Genomic DNA, 17,031 nt, shown 5'->3' on the forward strand with positions numbered 1-17,031 from the left:
CATCAAGAACAATTAGAACATTTCTGAGCAGCAATTTAAGTATGATTATGACACAAGATTTCAGATAAGTGAGCTATCCTTGAAAGGAGAAAATAAAGAGATGCGTTTGAGGAGCAAAAAGAAATCGGATAATTTTTGGGGAAAAGAAAAGCATTTCAGAGTTGAGTGTGTTCGGTACCAATCTAGAGACATTCTAAGCCAGCGACAGAAAGGAAAAATCAGATGATTTTTTAGAACGTGTGAATACGGGACTTGGGATTGAAGTCAGAGTTGAGAAAACGGTGAGATTGATTGTTGATTGTGAAGATTAAAACTATTTAATGAAAACCAAAGTTTCTTGATATAAAACTTTCAAAGATGAAAATTTTGTATGTAAGCTGGAATTTTAGGAGCGTTTGTGTTAAAAGGAAATGAATTTGTGAAAATTTAAGAAGAGACCAGTGAAAGTGGGTTTGCAATAAACAGGAAAGGAAAGTTTTGATGACAGCACGAAATTAAAAGTTCATTGCGTAAATTGTTGACAGCAAATTTTGCAAAAGGTTTGTTTCATTAAAAGAACATAAAGAACAATTTGTTTACGTTAATGGTCCCACTATTTAAGTTTAGTTTGCACTCAACACAAAACTTTATTTTTTTACCAAATCAGTTTTTACTCAAGCAGCTTTTTCAAAATTTTAAAAATATGCGCGGGATGTTCTGTAGACAAACTAGACATCAATCAAATGTTGGCGCATTTTGAAGAAAATGCTTAATTAGAGAAGAGTTTGTGAATCCAAGATGAACGCTACTCTCAATCATATATGTAGGTATAAAGATTTAATATTTTCAAAGCTCCCTTACTAATTCAGCGCAGCTGGCGCACACACTCTCGATCCACGCGCAAGAATACTCTGGGTCATCATTTTCAAATAAATATACCATTACTACTTCCCGGAACACGATCGTCTGTAGCTATATACCCGGAAACACGGTGACCTCCCATATAATGAATTTTGATTGGTCAAGTACAGAAACAGAAAATGAGGTGGATATTATTAGTATGTCCACGAGTGGAAAGGCTGATTTACGTTTCGTTTTGTTCTAATTGTTTGAAAATCGATTAAATCTCAAGTATTTTATATGGAAAAGGTGTAAAATATGGTTGGCTTTTATGCAATATTGTTTCTTTCTTTTTGTTTCCTATTTACGCTTTTCGGAAACGCATTTTGTGCTGGTAAGTCATACCATAATATTGCCATGTTTCTTTGTTTAGATGTGTAACTATTCAAGTTCTATGAAGAACGTACTCGTTTACTTTCCCTCTGTAGACTTTATTATTGGTTTTTCTGACTGAAATAAATGCAAAACATACCACTAAAAGCAGATGAGTTTGAACACGGGTGGTTTTTTTATAAATAGCTATCGGGTATCAATCATTAATTTAGAGCAAGACTTCAGTCTGTCTTTTTTGTATTTCATTGTTAATGAAAATTTGAATTGAATGTATATTTTAAATAATACTCACATGACTTAAAAAACTTACATTTGCGACATTTAATTTTCTATTTATAACTTGATAACTTTATAATTGATACTTTATTCCCCACATAAACAGCATGACAAATTCTCATATTTAAACATGTTTAATTCTACATGAAAATGTTCATAAGCTGGTATTATTTTAGTATATAATTTGAAAAAAATAGGATCAGTTAATGTGAATTTAAGTTTAGCTTGAAGTTATTCTTTAATCACAATTGGATGTTGGGACAATGTTTTCAAATATATTTGAAAATTCACTTCTTTGCTAAAATATATTGCTACAGCAATCTTTAACCCTCTTGCTTCGAAATTGTATATATACTTCCTTTCTGTGATAAATCAGCACCCAAGGACACATGTAGGTACATCCTAGCCTTAAGTGTTCTGAAAAATTTGGCAGTTGTTGGTAATCATGGACTATGGGTAGGCTGGTAGCGAAAGGTTTGAAAATTTATTCACTACATATTTCTGTTTTTAGATTGCCCCAAATCAGTTTTATCTCTTACACACAAAACATCATCGACTCCATTAAGTTCAAGCTATGGCATTGAAAATATTGGATATTCAGACCCAATGCCATGGGTTGGAGCAGGAAGACATAGTTGGTTTAGTTTAGACTTTGACTACCCAGTCATCTTGAAGCATATTAATGAAAGGAGGAAAAGTTTATATAAATGGTACACTTGAAAATTGTTATGTTACAAGATTTTTAATGAATTATACTGTTGAAAATGGTGAAACAAGGAAGCATCCGGTATGTCATTAAGAAAATTTACATTAACACTGTGTTTTGTATATTTCATTTATGATATTTAAAGACAAAGATATGTGAATTTCTTACCCTTCAAACTCTGTTATTTATCTTTTTTAATTATTCATTAGTCATGTATTGTTTTCAATGCCGTGGATGTTGAATAAATATTGTAAGGAAAATCAGTAGCAGATCCAAAGTTATGCAAAATAAATTGCGTCCTTTAATTTTAATTTTAAAGCTCCATGTTAATGGTTATGAATTTCCAAAGAATAAAATTTCACCAATCAATGGGCTGTGGTAATTTATTTTGCCTATAGATGGATCTTCCCCTAATTAAGATGAACAAGACTTTGATAGCATTAATCATGTATTTAATGTTTATTTTTCTATGAATGATGGGCTTTGTATTTTTTCACTAGAAAGTGAAAGACAATACTGGTATTCATGATGTTAGTCTTTCCATTCCTGACCCAGTGACAAATATCAACATAACTATAAAGAAATATGTGGGTTGTGCAGCTGTGAATTTGGATGTGTTATCTTGTGGTATGTTTTTTTTGTATAAAAGTCAAAAAAAGTTTGTTGGTTTTGTGAATGTTATCATGCTAATGTATTTGGTACGATAGTCAAAAGGATGCCATTTTTGAATGGCTTGCATATTAAATGGAAAATATTGAAGATGAAGTGAAGATGAAGTTTCTTAAATCTTATTTTTTGATGCCCATTCTTCCATTTTCATTGACAGGTCATTGTTCTAGACTTCCAAATATTAGCAATCAAATTTTGACCTGTTCTGATGATTTTCAAAAATGTACATACAAATGCAAGTCAGGATATGAAATGAGAAATAAGTTAAATGATGGAGTGAGAATGTGTCAACTAAATGGTACATGGTCTGGTGCTAATATTAGTTGTGGTACGTATAGTCTGTGTTAAATAGTGCTGCTATTAATAGTGCTGCACTGAAGAGATTGCTTGAACTTGCGACTGTTGTTAAAAAATCTGGCATGAATCTTGTTGCTCATGGTCTACATATGCATATTTGTAATTTTTGTGATACCACTTGTAAGCTCTTTGATTTGTGAAAGCCACCTGTTTACTTCTATCAAAATATTTTACATATTTTGAAGTAGCACTACATGTTGGAATAAATTTTTGACATTGAAATTTTTTGAGTGTTTTTACCAATGGTTTTTATTGATAAGACTCTGTATATTAATCAATGATTTAAGAAATTACTCTGGTAACTAAGATGCACAACAGATCTATCCATTGGGTTAATTATGCTGTTGCATTGGAAAAATAAAATTTTGAAGCAACTTTTTATTTAATTTCTCTTCCAGTATAGAGCATAATACCTATGTCATCCATTAATATCCCTTAACTCAAATTATTTGTTGTTATTGCTGTCATACAGTTGATGTAAACGAGTGTAAGAATAATGTTTGTGGAAGAAATGAAGAGTGCATCAACAAACTTGGTACTTACAGATGTAAATGTATGAAAGGTTACTCAGGAAAACCTTGTGAAGGTAACGTAAACTTTGCATACTCTATATACAATCAGTTTATTTTATATTTAATAATTTCTTTTATATTTATCATTTATCTTAATTGAATATTAAGACATCAATGAGTGTCATGCTAACCCCAATATTTGTAATGCAAATGCCAACTGCATCAACTTGAAGGAAGTTACAAATGCCAGTGTAAGGATGGCTATAGAGGTGATAGATTAAACAATTGTAATGGTAAGTCCTAACACACACAAATATCACAAAATGATTTAACAATATTCTTGTCCCAAGACTACTTTACATGTGTTTTGTTCAATATTTTAAATATTGATGAGTGTACACATGATGGATCAAAAAACTGCTTTGGTATAGACATGCTTACAAAAATTTAAATTTTAAAAAACTTTAAATTTTAACAATGATGTTAGTGATAAATATATGCATTTTTTGTGTGATAATATTTTTATATCAGTATACAGCATTTGCATTTATCAGTATATTTTATATTTCTCATTTATCTTCAATAACTATTTTAAGACATCAATGAGTGCAATGGTCCCAATAAATGTCATGTAAATGCACCAACACTGAAGGAATTGCACAAACAAACACTGAAGGAAGTTACAAATGACACATGTATACAATGGCTTTGAAGTGATGGCTGGATTAAACAATTGTGGAAGGGCAAACATAAAAATTAAATATCCCAATGATGTTATGATAAATTATATAATATTCTATCAGTCCCATTTAAGACAATAAATTTTATCATGTGTGGTCCCAATTGTGTCATGCACCAACACTGAAGGAAAAAAATGTAAAATGGCAAAAAAATGAAGGTGCTTAAACATAATTATTGATTTTATTGGTCTAATTTACTCATGCTAAATTGTTGGTCAAATGTTGGCCAAAGGTTTATATTGAATTATTAGATTTTTGTCAGACAGTCTTTAATATAGTACTACACTGTTCGTTGACATTGGTGGGATGAGACCCTTCAAATAGATCATTGTCTTGAGATTCATCCTTCTTACATCCTCTTTGTTTTATAACTTGTGTAAAGAAGTAGGGATTTCTCACCAAAATGACCTAGCCCTTCCAGTTTAGCAGTAATACTCCTAATATTTAGCAGTAAGACTTGGATTAAACTCCTCTTAGGCTTGCAGCCATTAAAACTTGCCTCCCTAATAGAACAGATATGTTAATACAGTGTTCAGTCTGCATCCTTGCTGTTATCTGTGAACTCGTCTTCAATGATTTGCAGTGAAGAAATGACATTGAAGCATGCAGCAAGCAACCGGTTGCTCATTCTTTCTTCTGGAGAGCAAAACCACACTATTTGCTTTTGTCAATTAAACATCTTCAATAAATCTTAGTATTTTTTATTTGAAGTCCCATTGTAAAATTTTTAAATTCTGAATGGTTGAAACTGCTCAATCTGGAATTTCTCAATCAATGAAAAATGTTATGCTTTGTGGTACAAAACTGCTATCGACATTTGTACATAAATCCTGAAATACGACAGTTGCCAATCACATTCGGCATAGGAATTATCGATTTTGTGAATCATAATCCCTAATTGTAACATTTTTTCATACAGCGCACCTGTAGCTAGGTAATTTTCATAAATGAACACGGCTAAAGTATGTTGTCCAAAGCATAATTGTTTCAGAACTTATTCTAATCAATGCAGAAACGTTTTTTCTTAAATTGTGATAAAATACGTTGTTGTTATCACTTACTTTCACTAGACAAGAAATTCACGAATAGTTGGCAAATAACTTTTGAGCGCATCAGTAATCTGGATTTATGTTGCAGTTGTGTCAAAGATAATTTTTTAGGCTTGCCAAAAACAAACAAACGTTATAGTTCTTTATGATCCGTATATATTAGACAATTGTTTTATTTGTAGTTTTATCAAAATCCCATTTCTTATTTTTTCATATGGTATTTTTTATTATCTATTTGAAGACATCAATGAGTGTGATGCTGACCCCAATATTTGTAATGTAAACGCTTACTGCACCAACACTGAAGGAAGTTACAAATGCCAGTGTAAGGATGGCTATAGAGGTGATGGATTAAACAATTGTAATGGTAAGTCCTAACACACACAAATATCGCAAAATGATTTAACAATATTGTTCAATATATTAAATATTGATGAGTGTACAAATGATGGATCAAAAATTAGCTTTAGTATGGACATGCTTACAAAAATTTAAATTTTAAAAAACTTTAAATTTTAACAATGATGTTAGTAATAAATATATGCATTTTTTGTGTGGTAATATTCTTATATCAGTATACAGCATTTGTATTTATCAGTATATTTTATATTTCTCATTTATCTTCATTTTAAGACATCAATGAGTGTAATGTTCCTGGTAACTGTCATGTAAATGCTAACTGCACCAACACTGAAGGAAGTTACAAATGCGCATGTAACAATGGCTTTAGTGGTGATGGAAAAACAAAATGTGAAGGTAAGCTCAAACATAAAATAAATATCCCAAAATGATTTTATTGTATTCTTGACACAAGAATACATTTGTGTTTTGTTTGTCATGAAACTAAATATATAAATTAGAAATTGTGCTGGATTTCATGCATTTGAAACTTTCCTTCACATAATTAAAAATGCTCATAACTATGTCTTTTAACTTGACTTTGTGACATTTATCTTTATATTGACGATCCGCAGTTTCTTTGACTCTATTTGAATCGTATATTTTTATAATTTCGTTGTTATCTTTGCACATCGTTTTGTTATTACGTTCAATCAAAATGTTGTTGTTCAGTCCAACAGAAAAAGTGGTCCACGCAATAAAAGATCTTTGTCAATTTTCAAACCATTCTTTATTTGTTCACATGATGTTTGAATGTGGTCTTTAATTGATAATTTTAAGATATTGATGAGTGTGAAGTTGGCAGCTTTAACTGTGATGTTAATGCTAAATGCATCAATCTTGATGGAAGTTACAAATGTATGTGCAAGAATGGTTATAGTGGTGATGGAAAAACGAATTGTGTGGGTAAGGACATGCATGAATGACGAGTGACAAAATGATAATTTTGAGAGTCTTTTTAAAGTCATAGATTAACATAAACACCATCAACATTATTACATATATGATAATGATGCTCTCTAATGTTCATTGTGAAACACCTGTATCATAATGTTCTCTATGTTCAGTAAAGGTACACATATATCACAGGGATGTTCTCTGGTCATTATGAAATACATGTGTCACAATGATGCTCTCTAATGTACATTATGGTACAAATTTATCACAATGATGTTCTGTAATGTTCATTATGGAACACATGCGTCACAATGGCGTTCTCTTGTGTACATTATGGAGTACATGCGTCACAATGACGTTCTCGTATGTACATTTTGGATGTATGAAAACAATGTTCTCATTTTAGACATTGATGAATGTTCGGAGAAGAAAGATAACTGTAGCGACCCTCCACGAGCTAATTGTACAAACATTCCTGGAGGTTTTAATTGTGAATGTCTTCCTGGATATAAAGGCGATGGAGTAATGTGTAGAGGTAAACTTTTATGTCGTTTGTCGTTTCTTTAAACATAGTTTTTCTTTTAATTCATCGCTTTTAAACACAACCATTTTTTCACTGAATCTTCTAGTCTAATACATAGTTTTAAAATATCCAGGTCTTAAATCTAATTCTTTATATGTTGTTTTGAAATAAGAACTTGATGCCATGAATCGCAAAACATTTTCAGTCAGAGCAAAGATTATGAGGCTACTTCAAAATCGAGATCTGGTTGTGATACCATGATGAAAGTTTCATTTTTTTATTTATTTTTTTGGGTACACTTCACGACTACCATATGGCACATTATATATTTATTCTGTATATGCGACCTTACATGGCATTCCCTTTTTTTTTAGGTAGAACTGTCGAAATTACAGACTTTAAACCAGAAACTACTAATGTAATATTGCGTTATGGGAAAAGACTCGACTTATTTTGTCATGCAGAAGGTTTGCCTAAACCTTCAATAACATGGCACACACCAAATGACGACTATCCAGGTCTGAGAATTTTTTCAACTTTGTTAAGAATTGTTTTCGTATGTTTTAATTTGTCATACTTTTTTAACTAAAAAATTACGATGATTTTCGCGAATAATGACACATTACGATATAATGTATTGTTATTTGTTTACTGATAATTACTTTACGTCCTTAGCAAAAGAAGGAGTTTCCTTTTTCATTGAACATGTGAAATTGACTAATTCTGGTGTTTACAAGTGTATTGCAAATAATAATGAAACTAAAGACAGCTTAACGTTTAATTTAACTGTTGATGGTAAGTAAATTAATGTTCAGTTAGGGTTTGATTTTTTTTAAGTTACTGCAAAACACTTTGTTTGCTGTTTTAGGTCGAGCTGATCCACCCTCCGACGTAACTGTTCAGGATATACGAGACAATTCTGCTACTGTTACTTGGAGTAAGCCAATTTATCAGGGTGCAGATGCCATTACGGGATACAAGGTGGTCTACAAACAAATTGTTACTCAGTTTGTTTCTGAGATATCATCTTATTTTACGGAAATAACTCTCCGAGATTTGACTCCAAATAAAGAATATGAAGTATGGGTGGTTTCTATTAATGCACATGGAAGTAGTAGGAGAGGAAACTCAGGAAAATTCTCCACTCTTGCGGAAGGTATATGAGCCAAATTAAGTGTAAAACCGTTCTTACCATTGAATGAAATTATTACGCATTTCAAAGCAAAATTAAACTTAACGTAATTTGTTTTACAAAATTTTCGTTCCTAAAGTTGTTTTCAAGTGTTTTTTCCTCTCGTGAAGTTTTACTAAATCGATGATCTTAATGACGGGTGGAATGGACACGCATGCGTATTGTTCAGTTTAACAGAGAAATGTTTGACGACGATAAAGTGTTGCCAAATGCTGAAAAATTTTTACTTTTTAACTTACCTTGGAATTATCCATATAAATCAGTTTTCCATGCGTAAACTATATTTTTATTGTTGAATGTATTGCGTGCTAATGACGAAAAAAGTGGATTTGCGTGAAATTTTCCACTTTCATATTTATTTAGTGTTTTCATCGATAATATACAATGATTTACAGAACCAGTTAAAATGACACAACCTAAAGCCAAGGAAGGATCGACAACGTCATCATCGGTCAAGATACAGTTGATGAAACATGGCGGTGACAATGTGTATGTAATGAGCTATATTCACTTATGTATGGCTTCACCTTTCTCTGTAAACTATGATTAAAACTGTATTTTATCAACTATATTTTATCAACTATATGCATTGACATATATTCTTGAAACAATGGTGAGAACTATGTTTTGTAAAGTTGGGTAATATAATACGTTCTTATATCTAGTAGTACAATACCTACAAATTTAAAAAACAGGTTCTTTATTTGATCCTGCTTCTTATGAAGCCTATAGTTTGAAGTCGTTTTTGTTTTGTTTTTAGCAAAATACAAATTATTGCTGAAAAAAATAAAGATGTATCTACGAGAAAAAGAAGGGAACCTCCGACTTTACCAGACATCATTCAGGGCTACGAACAAGAAAGATGCAATGCTACATGTGTTTATATTGCTGCTGAAGTGGAAAATAACTTTACTGAGTTTGTGGTTGGTGATGGCGAAATGTACGGAAAATATGAAAATGTTGAACTCTTACCTGAAACGAGTTATTATATTTACGCAAGAGGAGTCTCGTATAACGATAAAATGGTGAGACTTTAAGAATGAGTCACAGGGTAATGCTTTGCGCGCTGAGTTAATCCGTTTAGGTAACCACAAAAATTGTGGCTTTCTTATCTAAGGAGTAGAGTCATAATAAAATTTGAATATTTTTAATATTTAAAACTTGGTTTTCTATTTTAAGGAAAAATATAAAAGTATTTAACAAAATGATAAGTGAAATAAACGTACGAGACGCAACTCTCAATGGCAACATTGACGACATTTTTCTTAACAAAGTTCCCGTATGCAACTATAAACACGAAGTGCATAATTAATGACCCTTTAACTCATTCTTTTAATGAAATCAAGCACTTGTTTTTTACACATAAACATTCATCTTCAAATTGTTTTCATTTTTGTGAAGTTCTTAAATTCATTTCCAAGTTCAATGAATGTCGATGGAGAGCTCAGTATGTAAACAAGACTTCTCATTAGTTATTTGCAAAAGATGACCAACAAAATGCCTTGTTTGTGGCGTAGCTACTAGCCAGCCTGCTTATTTAGTCCTGTTTTGCCAATTTTTCTATTTTCAATTACTGTAACAACAAAGATGTCTAAAGAAATTAATTTTACTTCGCTGCACTATAAACGTTTGTCATTTTTTTCTGTTTTTTATGTTTAGAAAATAGTTTTTATCTTACTCTGTTTTCTAAGCTGCGCTTTACATGTCTAATAAAGAATGATCAATAATATTCATTATTTTTTCTTACAGGAACCAAACTTTGGAAAGCCTTCGGATCCTTTGAAAATCTCAACAAAAGGTATTTGTAATTTGTGTTATTGTAAACCAACTTGAACAAGTTACGGTTTGTTTACGATAGACCGATAATGAAAGAGTTATCTTGCCATATTGAAAAATTAGGCGCGTGCTTGTATTGGCAAAAATATTGGCATGAAGAAAGACAGATTAGTTTTTTCACTCGCTCACCTGGGATGTTGTGTTGACATAAAACATTTCTGTCCCAGTGAAATGTCAATGTTAAGACATGTCAATGGTTGTTGTAGGTGTAGATGTTGACAGAAAAAGTGGTGGGAATGTAGTGGGAATTGCTGTTGGAGTAACAATATCTTTGCTTCTGGTTATTGCTCTTGTTTTTCTTGGAGTGATTTATTATAGGTGAGTTCCTGTGGTTTGCTTTGAAAAATCATTTGTTTTGAGATAAATTTCTTATATTTTTACGTTCTTTTGTAAATACATCATTAGCTATCGACTTTAAGGAAAAGGATTTATAGTATGTTTTTGTAATGTAGCATTATTTAATAGATCACGACAACAGAAGATCGTAGAGATTGATCCTGAAACTGGAGAGAAGAAAGAGCCAAACTCAGAACTTCTTCCTCTTACAAAGAAAGGCAATGGTACAATGTTTAAATTTATACATCTAAGCATATACGTACATTGATTCTTCCTCGAGTCTTAAAACATTGACGTTCTGTTGCATCTCATCTATACTTTTGTCTTAATCTTTTCCTTTACAAGGGAAAAGGAAAAATAGTCAAGTGGAAGATGGTACTCCCGACCCTAATCATCCACCTATTCATGTTTCCGGTTTTGCAAAGTATGTTGGCAAGCTTCACAAGTCAGACGATCGTGGATTTATGATCCAATACAACGTAAGTTCTTCATTTTAGTTCATTTTTACTATTCACTATGCATAAGTGATTGTCAGACGTTGGGGATCGTGTGTTCAATATTTTCGATATGTCTGAAGATTTGTGTTTGTTTCTTACCCTCGAATTCGAAACATGAATGATAAGAAATGTTGTTTTGAACGATTTGAGTCCTTGTCAACAGTTCTTGTTCGCACCATGCCTAAGTAGCCGATACACAGCGGTACTTTACATTGTGGTTGAAAAGGAGATTGCTTACGAGTAAACCGTGGACAACACGACGACAATTGGTTATTTAGACTTCAGCTTGTGTTCGGTTTTATTAAAAATGTTTTTATTTACCATGAAGTCAATAGATTTTTGGCTCATGATACATGAATCTAAATTAAATGGGAGTTAATGAGGAAATAAAACAAATGCATGAAACATATATTTTATGGAGTCAAATGCAGCGTTTTTTAGAAACTTTGTACTATTCTAGTTAATTTTACAAATTACTTTTTTCGTTTGAACGTATAATTTAACAAAGCACCGTGCTGCTTTTTAAAAATTTTAGACTCTCGAACCGAATAAAACATACACAAGTGACTTTGCTACATCTCCAGAAAACAAAGATAAGAATAGATACGCCAACATTATTGCATGTAAGTGTATCAAATTATAGTTATTAAAATGACCATAGTTACTTTAATTTTATTATTCTAGAGGTTTCAATCTTTAACAAATTTATTATTTTATTTAGATGATCATTCTAGAGTTCATCTAAAACAGTTAGATGATGATGACAGTAAAACTTACATCAACGCTTCTTTTATAGATGTAAGATTTAAATTTCATGTTTTACATTTATGCATTTCAAAATCTTCTCTTTATGATAGTATTTATAATAATTGATTACTACGAGTGGTTTTCATTTGCATTTATTCAGTTTCTTTCCATCTTTTCTAGGGATATAACTCTGCAAATGCATACATAGCAACTCAAGGTAAAGACTAAAAATTATTTTGTGTTTAGTCTGTGTTCCACTTGGGGATGAAAATTTAAAGAGAAACAATCGCCTTAAGTTGTATTGTGAGCACAAAATATTTTGCTCTGAGCAGAATCATTTTGAATAAATCACGTGTTTGTGGTAAATATGTTTGTCATATGATAATTAGCGATTTTCTTCCTTTGCAGGACCGCTTTCGTCTACATTTAATGATTTTTGGCGAATGATATGGGAGAAAAGTGTTTCGGCAATAGTTATGTTAACAAACCTACAGGAAAGACATAAGGTTGAACTTGGAATTTAGCATTTTTGTTTTATTTTCATAATTTTCTTCTATACAAAGAATATATGATGAAAATCGTTTTTACACAAAGGAAAGACAAATTTTTGTTAGTCAAATTGATTTGTTTCCATGATTTTAGCTTCTCATATTTGTAAAGGTTTTCTTTTAATCTTTAAAATGTTGATGATAATCATGAAAAATACATATACTATAGCTAAAATGTCATAAATATTGGCCTGAAGATTCTGAATCATACGATCAAATCATTGTGACCGGTACACGACGCGAACAGTATGCTGATTACGTCATTAGGACATTTCTTTTGAAGGTTTGTCTTTATCTCCTATCTCTTCCATCGTCAAATCAATATATTATTCAAAGTTTTGATTTCATATGTATTGACATTTAAGCTGGGAAATATTTTTACATTTGTTTTTGAGTCACGTCTAGTTTTTTTAATTGTGTCATGTATAGTTTTGATGTTACAACTTTAATATATAGTGTCGTTATCTTTTTCTATAAAAAGCAATATTCTGAAAGGAGAGACGAAATTTTTATTGCATTACAGAATGAAACAGACGAAGAACGCGAAGTCAAACAGTTTCATTTCACTGTTTGGCCAGATCATGGAGTACCAGAATATCCTACGGCTTTGCTTGCCTTTCAGAGACGTGTACGAGCGTATAGCTCACGTGATTATGGACCTCTAGCTGTGCATTGCAGGTAGGTCACGTAATTTGCTTCTATAGACTCTGGGCCGGATTAAATTTTGAGTGGTTGCCATAGGCCCGCGTTTTCATAAAATTCATATTAGAGCCAAAGTTTCAAGTGCTTTCATTAAGTGTCAACTTGTAGTTTAGCTATATAATGAATAGGATAAAATTTCATGTTCGTAAATCAAACCAAGAAACGTTGCGACTCATTGTATAAAATTCATAGTAAAATTATCTTCGTTTAGAAAACACTTTTGCAGAAATATTTTTTGTGAATATCACAATTTTTTGTACATATTTTTTATTTCTAACACAAAAAAGCATTGATTTTTTAGTTTGTTTCTATAGAGGTGTCGATTGGGGAGGCGGGTGGTAGCTTTTTGTTCACCAGGAGCCCTGCGTAAGCTTGATCTGATAAATTTTCTGGGCTTGTGCATCATAATTGTCTGGCGTCAAAATGAACCAACATTGCTCATCTCAGGAGATCTGTGTCTGCTTCATGTAACTGGCAAATATATTAAGCATATTAGTATCATTACCGCTTGATTAAAATTTGTGCTATCTTATGAAGTTTCGTATGTTTGTGCAAATATGAACGTGCAACCTGTTTTTTCAACTATTCAAGCAAGCGTTTGAAAATATTTTCTTTTTTCTTGCAAACATTATTTAGCGCTGGAGTTGGTCGATCCGGTACATTTATTGTTATCGATGCCATGTTATCCCGAATACAAAATGAAGAAACAATCGACATTTACAACTATGTGAGATATTTGCGAACAAGAAGAATGCATATGGTACAGACTGAGGTAAATATACAACTGACAGTGTCTACTAACAAACAATCATTATCAATTAAAACCCTCCAACAACCATCGTTATCCATTAAAACCCTCACTGTGTGTGAGCATTACAATGTCATGCCAAATTGACCCGTTGAAATTCTCTGTTGATATATGAATTTTTTATAATTATTTTCGTGTTGTTGTCTCTGTCCTAGGAGCAATATGTGTTCTGTCACGATGCTTTACTTGAGTCAATATTGTGCGGTAACACTGAAATCGCTGCTCATAATTTACGTATTGAAATGAATAAATTGAGGCAAAAAGACCCCACAACTAAATCGTCAGGTTACGAGTCACAATTCAAGGTAAAGTTGTAACTCAACATACCTTCAAATTAACTATTTATTTAAGATGTCGTTTTTTCTCGATTCTAGAAGAATCATAACGTAGGCTGGGTTAGACAAGAAAAAAATCATCCGCGTTTAAATACAAATTTTCAAACTGCATTTTTATTTAGACATTGAGTAGAGTGTCTCCTTCTTTGCCGAAAGAGTCGTTTACTGTGGCAACGAAATCAGAGAATGTTTCTAAGAACCGTTTTCATGGAATTCTTGCTTGTAAGTCGCATGATGAAGGCATGTGTTCATGAACTTTCTTATTTTCCAAGTCAGTTTTATACTTCAAGCTCAATTGTTAAGCAATGGATGTGAGCTGTGTTTTGATTGGTGAATAATGCATGTGAGCTGTGTTTTGAATGGTGAGCAATGCATGTAAGCTGTGATTTTGATTGACGAGCAATGCATGTGAGCTGTGTTTTGATTGGTGAGCAATGCATGTGAGCTGTCTTTTGATTGGTGAGCAATGGACGTTAGCTGTGTTTTGATCGATGAAAACCCACCATGTATTTTAATTGTTTTGATGAATTGGTCAACTTAATAATGACTTGTAATCTTAAACAGCTGATCATGGTAGAGTTATTCTGGATGAAAATGACGACAAATGCGATGGTCCTTACATTAATGCTGTTTTTCTTGATGTATGTAGTCTGTTGAAGGTTTTCGTTGTTTCTTTGTTGAACATAAAACATAAGATTTGAAATTGTTTTTCAGGGTTATAAACAACAAAATGCTTTCATAGTCACTCAAGCACCATTGAAAGAAACCATTTGTGATTTCTGGCACATGTTATATGACAAACGTTCGGCCTGTGTTGTTGTTTTTATTAATCTCGATGAAGAGGAAGGAGTGAGTTCGTTATATTCTTCAAATCATTGTTTCTTTTGTTTTAGTGAAAGGACAACTTATAAATTGATTTTATTTTTTAAGGATTTCCCCGAGTTTTGGCCTGCTGAAAACTCACAAGATTATGGTGAATTTAATGTTGAATTGATGTCCGACGCGTCTAGAGTTGACGCAGAGAGTGAAGATAAGTCAAATGAGGATGATGAAAATGCAGATATGATCGAAAGGAAGTTCAAAATCACAAAAGTATGCACTTTATTTATTTATATTTGTGTGTTGTCGTCATATGTCGTCTTCGAGCACTTTTAGTCCCAGTCACTTTAGCCTGCGAGCACTTCCAGTCCAAGTCCCTTCCGCTATTTCCTTCGCTGCAACTGCACGCAGACTCGTCTTCACCTTAATATTATGTGTTTTACTAACAGCGTTTACATTCAAGCTGAAGTTTATTGAACGCAATTGAACTGTATTTCTTAGAATGAAGACAAGCCTTTTAAAGTGAAAATGTTTCAACATCTTTCATGGAAAGAGACGTCGGTGCCTACTGATGTATCCATGATTATTTCACTGATCCAGAGTATTGAAAAATGGCAACAACATTCAGGAAATGGCCCCATAACAATTGTGTGCAAGTACGTTTGCTATACAAAACCATCAATATAAATATAATTATATTCAACTGTACTTACAAATCAATGATGATTGATGGTTTTGTTAAATCCATTCCTCATGTAGTGATGGTCAGGGTCGCAGTGGAACCTTTGCAGCTTTGTGTTCTGTTTTGGAAAGAGTAAAGATAGAGCAAGTCGTCGATGTATTTCAAACTGTAAAAGCTTTGCGTATACAAAGACCTGGAGTTGTCAAACATGTGGTATGTTTGTATACCATAATTCTTATTTTAAAGTAGTGACGAAGCCTTCCCGAATTTTCACTCTAACTATGTAAATGCTTTCGCAAAATTATTTAATTTCATTTCATTCGTTGTTTTCATTCCAGTGAATGAACTTAAATAGTTTTAATAAAACTGGAGTGAAAGTTTTGGCTGTCTTGCTATCAAAGATAGAAAATAGGAGTTAAGTTGTGTATTGTTTTATTTTGTTTAGGATCAATACGAATTCATTTACGTCGGAGTCCAGGAATATTTGGATAGCTTTTCCGATTATGCTAATTTTAAACAAATCGAATGAATTATCATGAAACAATTGAATTTAAAAATAATTTCGTAAGTTCAATATATACTAAGTAAATATATTTTGTAAGCAATTCATATTTTGATATGTACCATATCATTAATATTTTAGTCTAGAACTTCTAAATGTACCTTGCACATTGGTTCGTTTATCATTGATAAGCGTTTTCTGTTCGTGTTATTTGCGTTTTTTTCAAAAACAATAGCATGTAAATAAAGCATGTAATGAAATAATTAAAAATAATGTGAAATAAAAGTTGCCAATGAAATAGCAGTATTTTGCTTGGCGGTGGGAATGAGTTGACGTACGAATTTTCACATGAGAAGGCAAAAATTTGATTAACTGATTAAAAATCTTGTATTCTGTGTGTCTTTGGTTGAATAAATTCACCAACATTAATTGTACAAATTATTAAAATTTTGATCTCAGGTTTGTAGTCTGTGCATAAAATTAGTCACGTTTTGCGAAAGTCTGATAGACCTTCTCCTTTGGCATTTTGGTCAAATTTTTATGTAATATTTAATTCGGTGAATTTCTTTTCGATTCATTTTCTGCCAGTACCCATGTGTTCTCTTAGCATTCCAATGTACTAAGAATAGTAGAATGAATATTGCTGATTTTTTGCAGCTAAAACGGAAATAATTTTACCCTTACCCT

At 32.1% G+C, this 17,031-nt stretch overlaps 1 protein-coding gene across 3 annotated transcripts in view; it reads left to right on the forward strand.

Annotated features, from left to right (window-relative positions):
* The window catches only part of LOC124446589 (receptor-type tyrosine-protein phosphatase delta-like), a 32,148-nt gene extending 15,370 nt beyond the window's left edge, over window positions 1-16,778 (forward strand). For 2 of the 3 annotated variants that reach the window (XM_046997426.1, XM_046997427.1), the window contains 28 exons: window positions 5,763-5,888; window positions 6,155-6,277; window positions 6,701-6,826; window positions 7,224-7,352; window positions 7,715-7,858; window positions 8,016-8,135; window positions 8,209-8,496; window positions 8,928-9,021; window positions 9,293-9,557; window positions 10,282-10,330; window positions 10,575-10,686; window positions 10,834-10,928; window positions 11,050-11,183; window positions 11,737-11,824; window positions 11,923-11,999; window positions 12,129-12,165; window positions 12,357-12,454; window positions 12,666-12,779; window positions 13,020-13,174; window positions 13,835-13,970; window positions 14,162-14,311; window positions 14,464-14,563; window positions 14,906-14,982; window positions 15,056-15,190; window positions 15,272-15,433; window positions 15,662-15,816; window positions 15,920-16,055; window positions 16,288-16,778. In XM_046997426.1, the coding sequence (XP_046853382.1) occupies window positions 5,763-5,888; window positions 6,155-6,277; window positions 6,701-6,826; window positions 7,224-7,352; window positions 7,715-7,858; window positions 8,016-8,135; window positions 8,209-8,496; window positions 8,928-9,021; window positions 9,293-9,557; window positions 10,282-10,330; window positions 10,575-10,686; window positions 10,834-10,928; window positions 11,050-11,183; window positions 11,737-11,824; window positions 11,923-11,999; window positions 12,129-12,165; window positions 12,357-12,454; window positions 12,666-12,779; window positions 13,020-13,174; window positions 13,835-13,970; window positions 14,162-14,311; window positions 14,464-14,563; window positions 14,906-14,982; window positions 15,056-15,190; window positions 15,272-15,433; window positions 15,662-15,816; window positions 15,920-16,055; window positions 16,288-16,371 (3,509 nt within the window). In that variant the 3' untranslated portion in view covers window positions 16,372-16,778. Of the gene's footprint in view, window positions 1-3,020; window positions 3,192-3,692; window positions 3,807-5,762; window positions 5,889-6,154; window positions 6,278-6,700; window positions 6,827-7,223; window positions 7,353-7,714; window positions 7,859-8,015; window positions 8,136-8,208; window positions 8,497-8,927; window positions 9,022-9,292; window positions 9,558-10,281; window positions 10,331-10,574; window positions 10,687-10,833; window positions 10,929-11,049; window positions 11,184-11,736; window positions 11,825-11,922; window positions 12,000-12,128; window positions 12,166-12,356; window positions 12,455-12,665; window positions 12,780-13,019; window positions 13,175-13,834; window positions 13,971-14,161; window positions 14,312-14,463; window positions 14,564-14,905; window positions 14,983-15,055; window positions 15,191-15,271; window positions 15,434-15,661; window positions 15,817-15,919; window positions 16,056-16,287 lie in introns of all 3 variants that reach the window. The other variant, XM_046997428.1, reaches the window with a different exon arrangement.
* The last annotated feature ends 253 nt before the right edge of the window (window positions 16,779-17,031 follow it).

Source organism: Xenia sp. Carnegie-2017, unplaced genomic scaffold (genome assembly GCF_021976095.1).
Source record: "Xenia sp. Carnegie-2017 unplaced genomic scaffold, XeniaSp_v1 HiC_scaffold_22, whole genome shotgun sequence".
Taxonomy (NCBI): Eukaryota; Metazoa; Cnidaria; class Anthozoa; order Malacalcyonacea; family Xeniidae; genus Xenia; species Xenia sp. Carnegie-2017.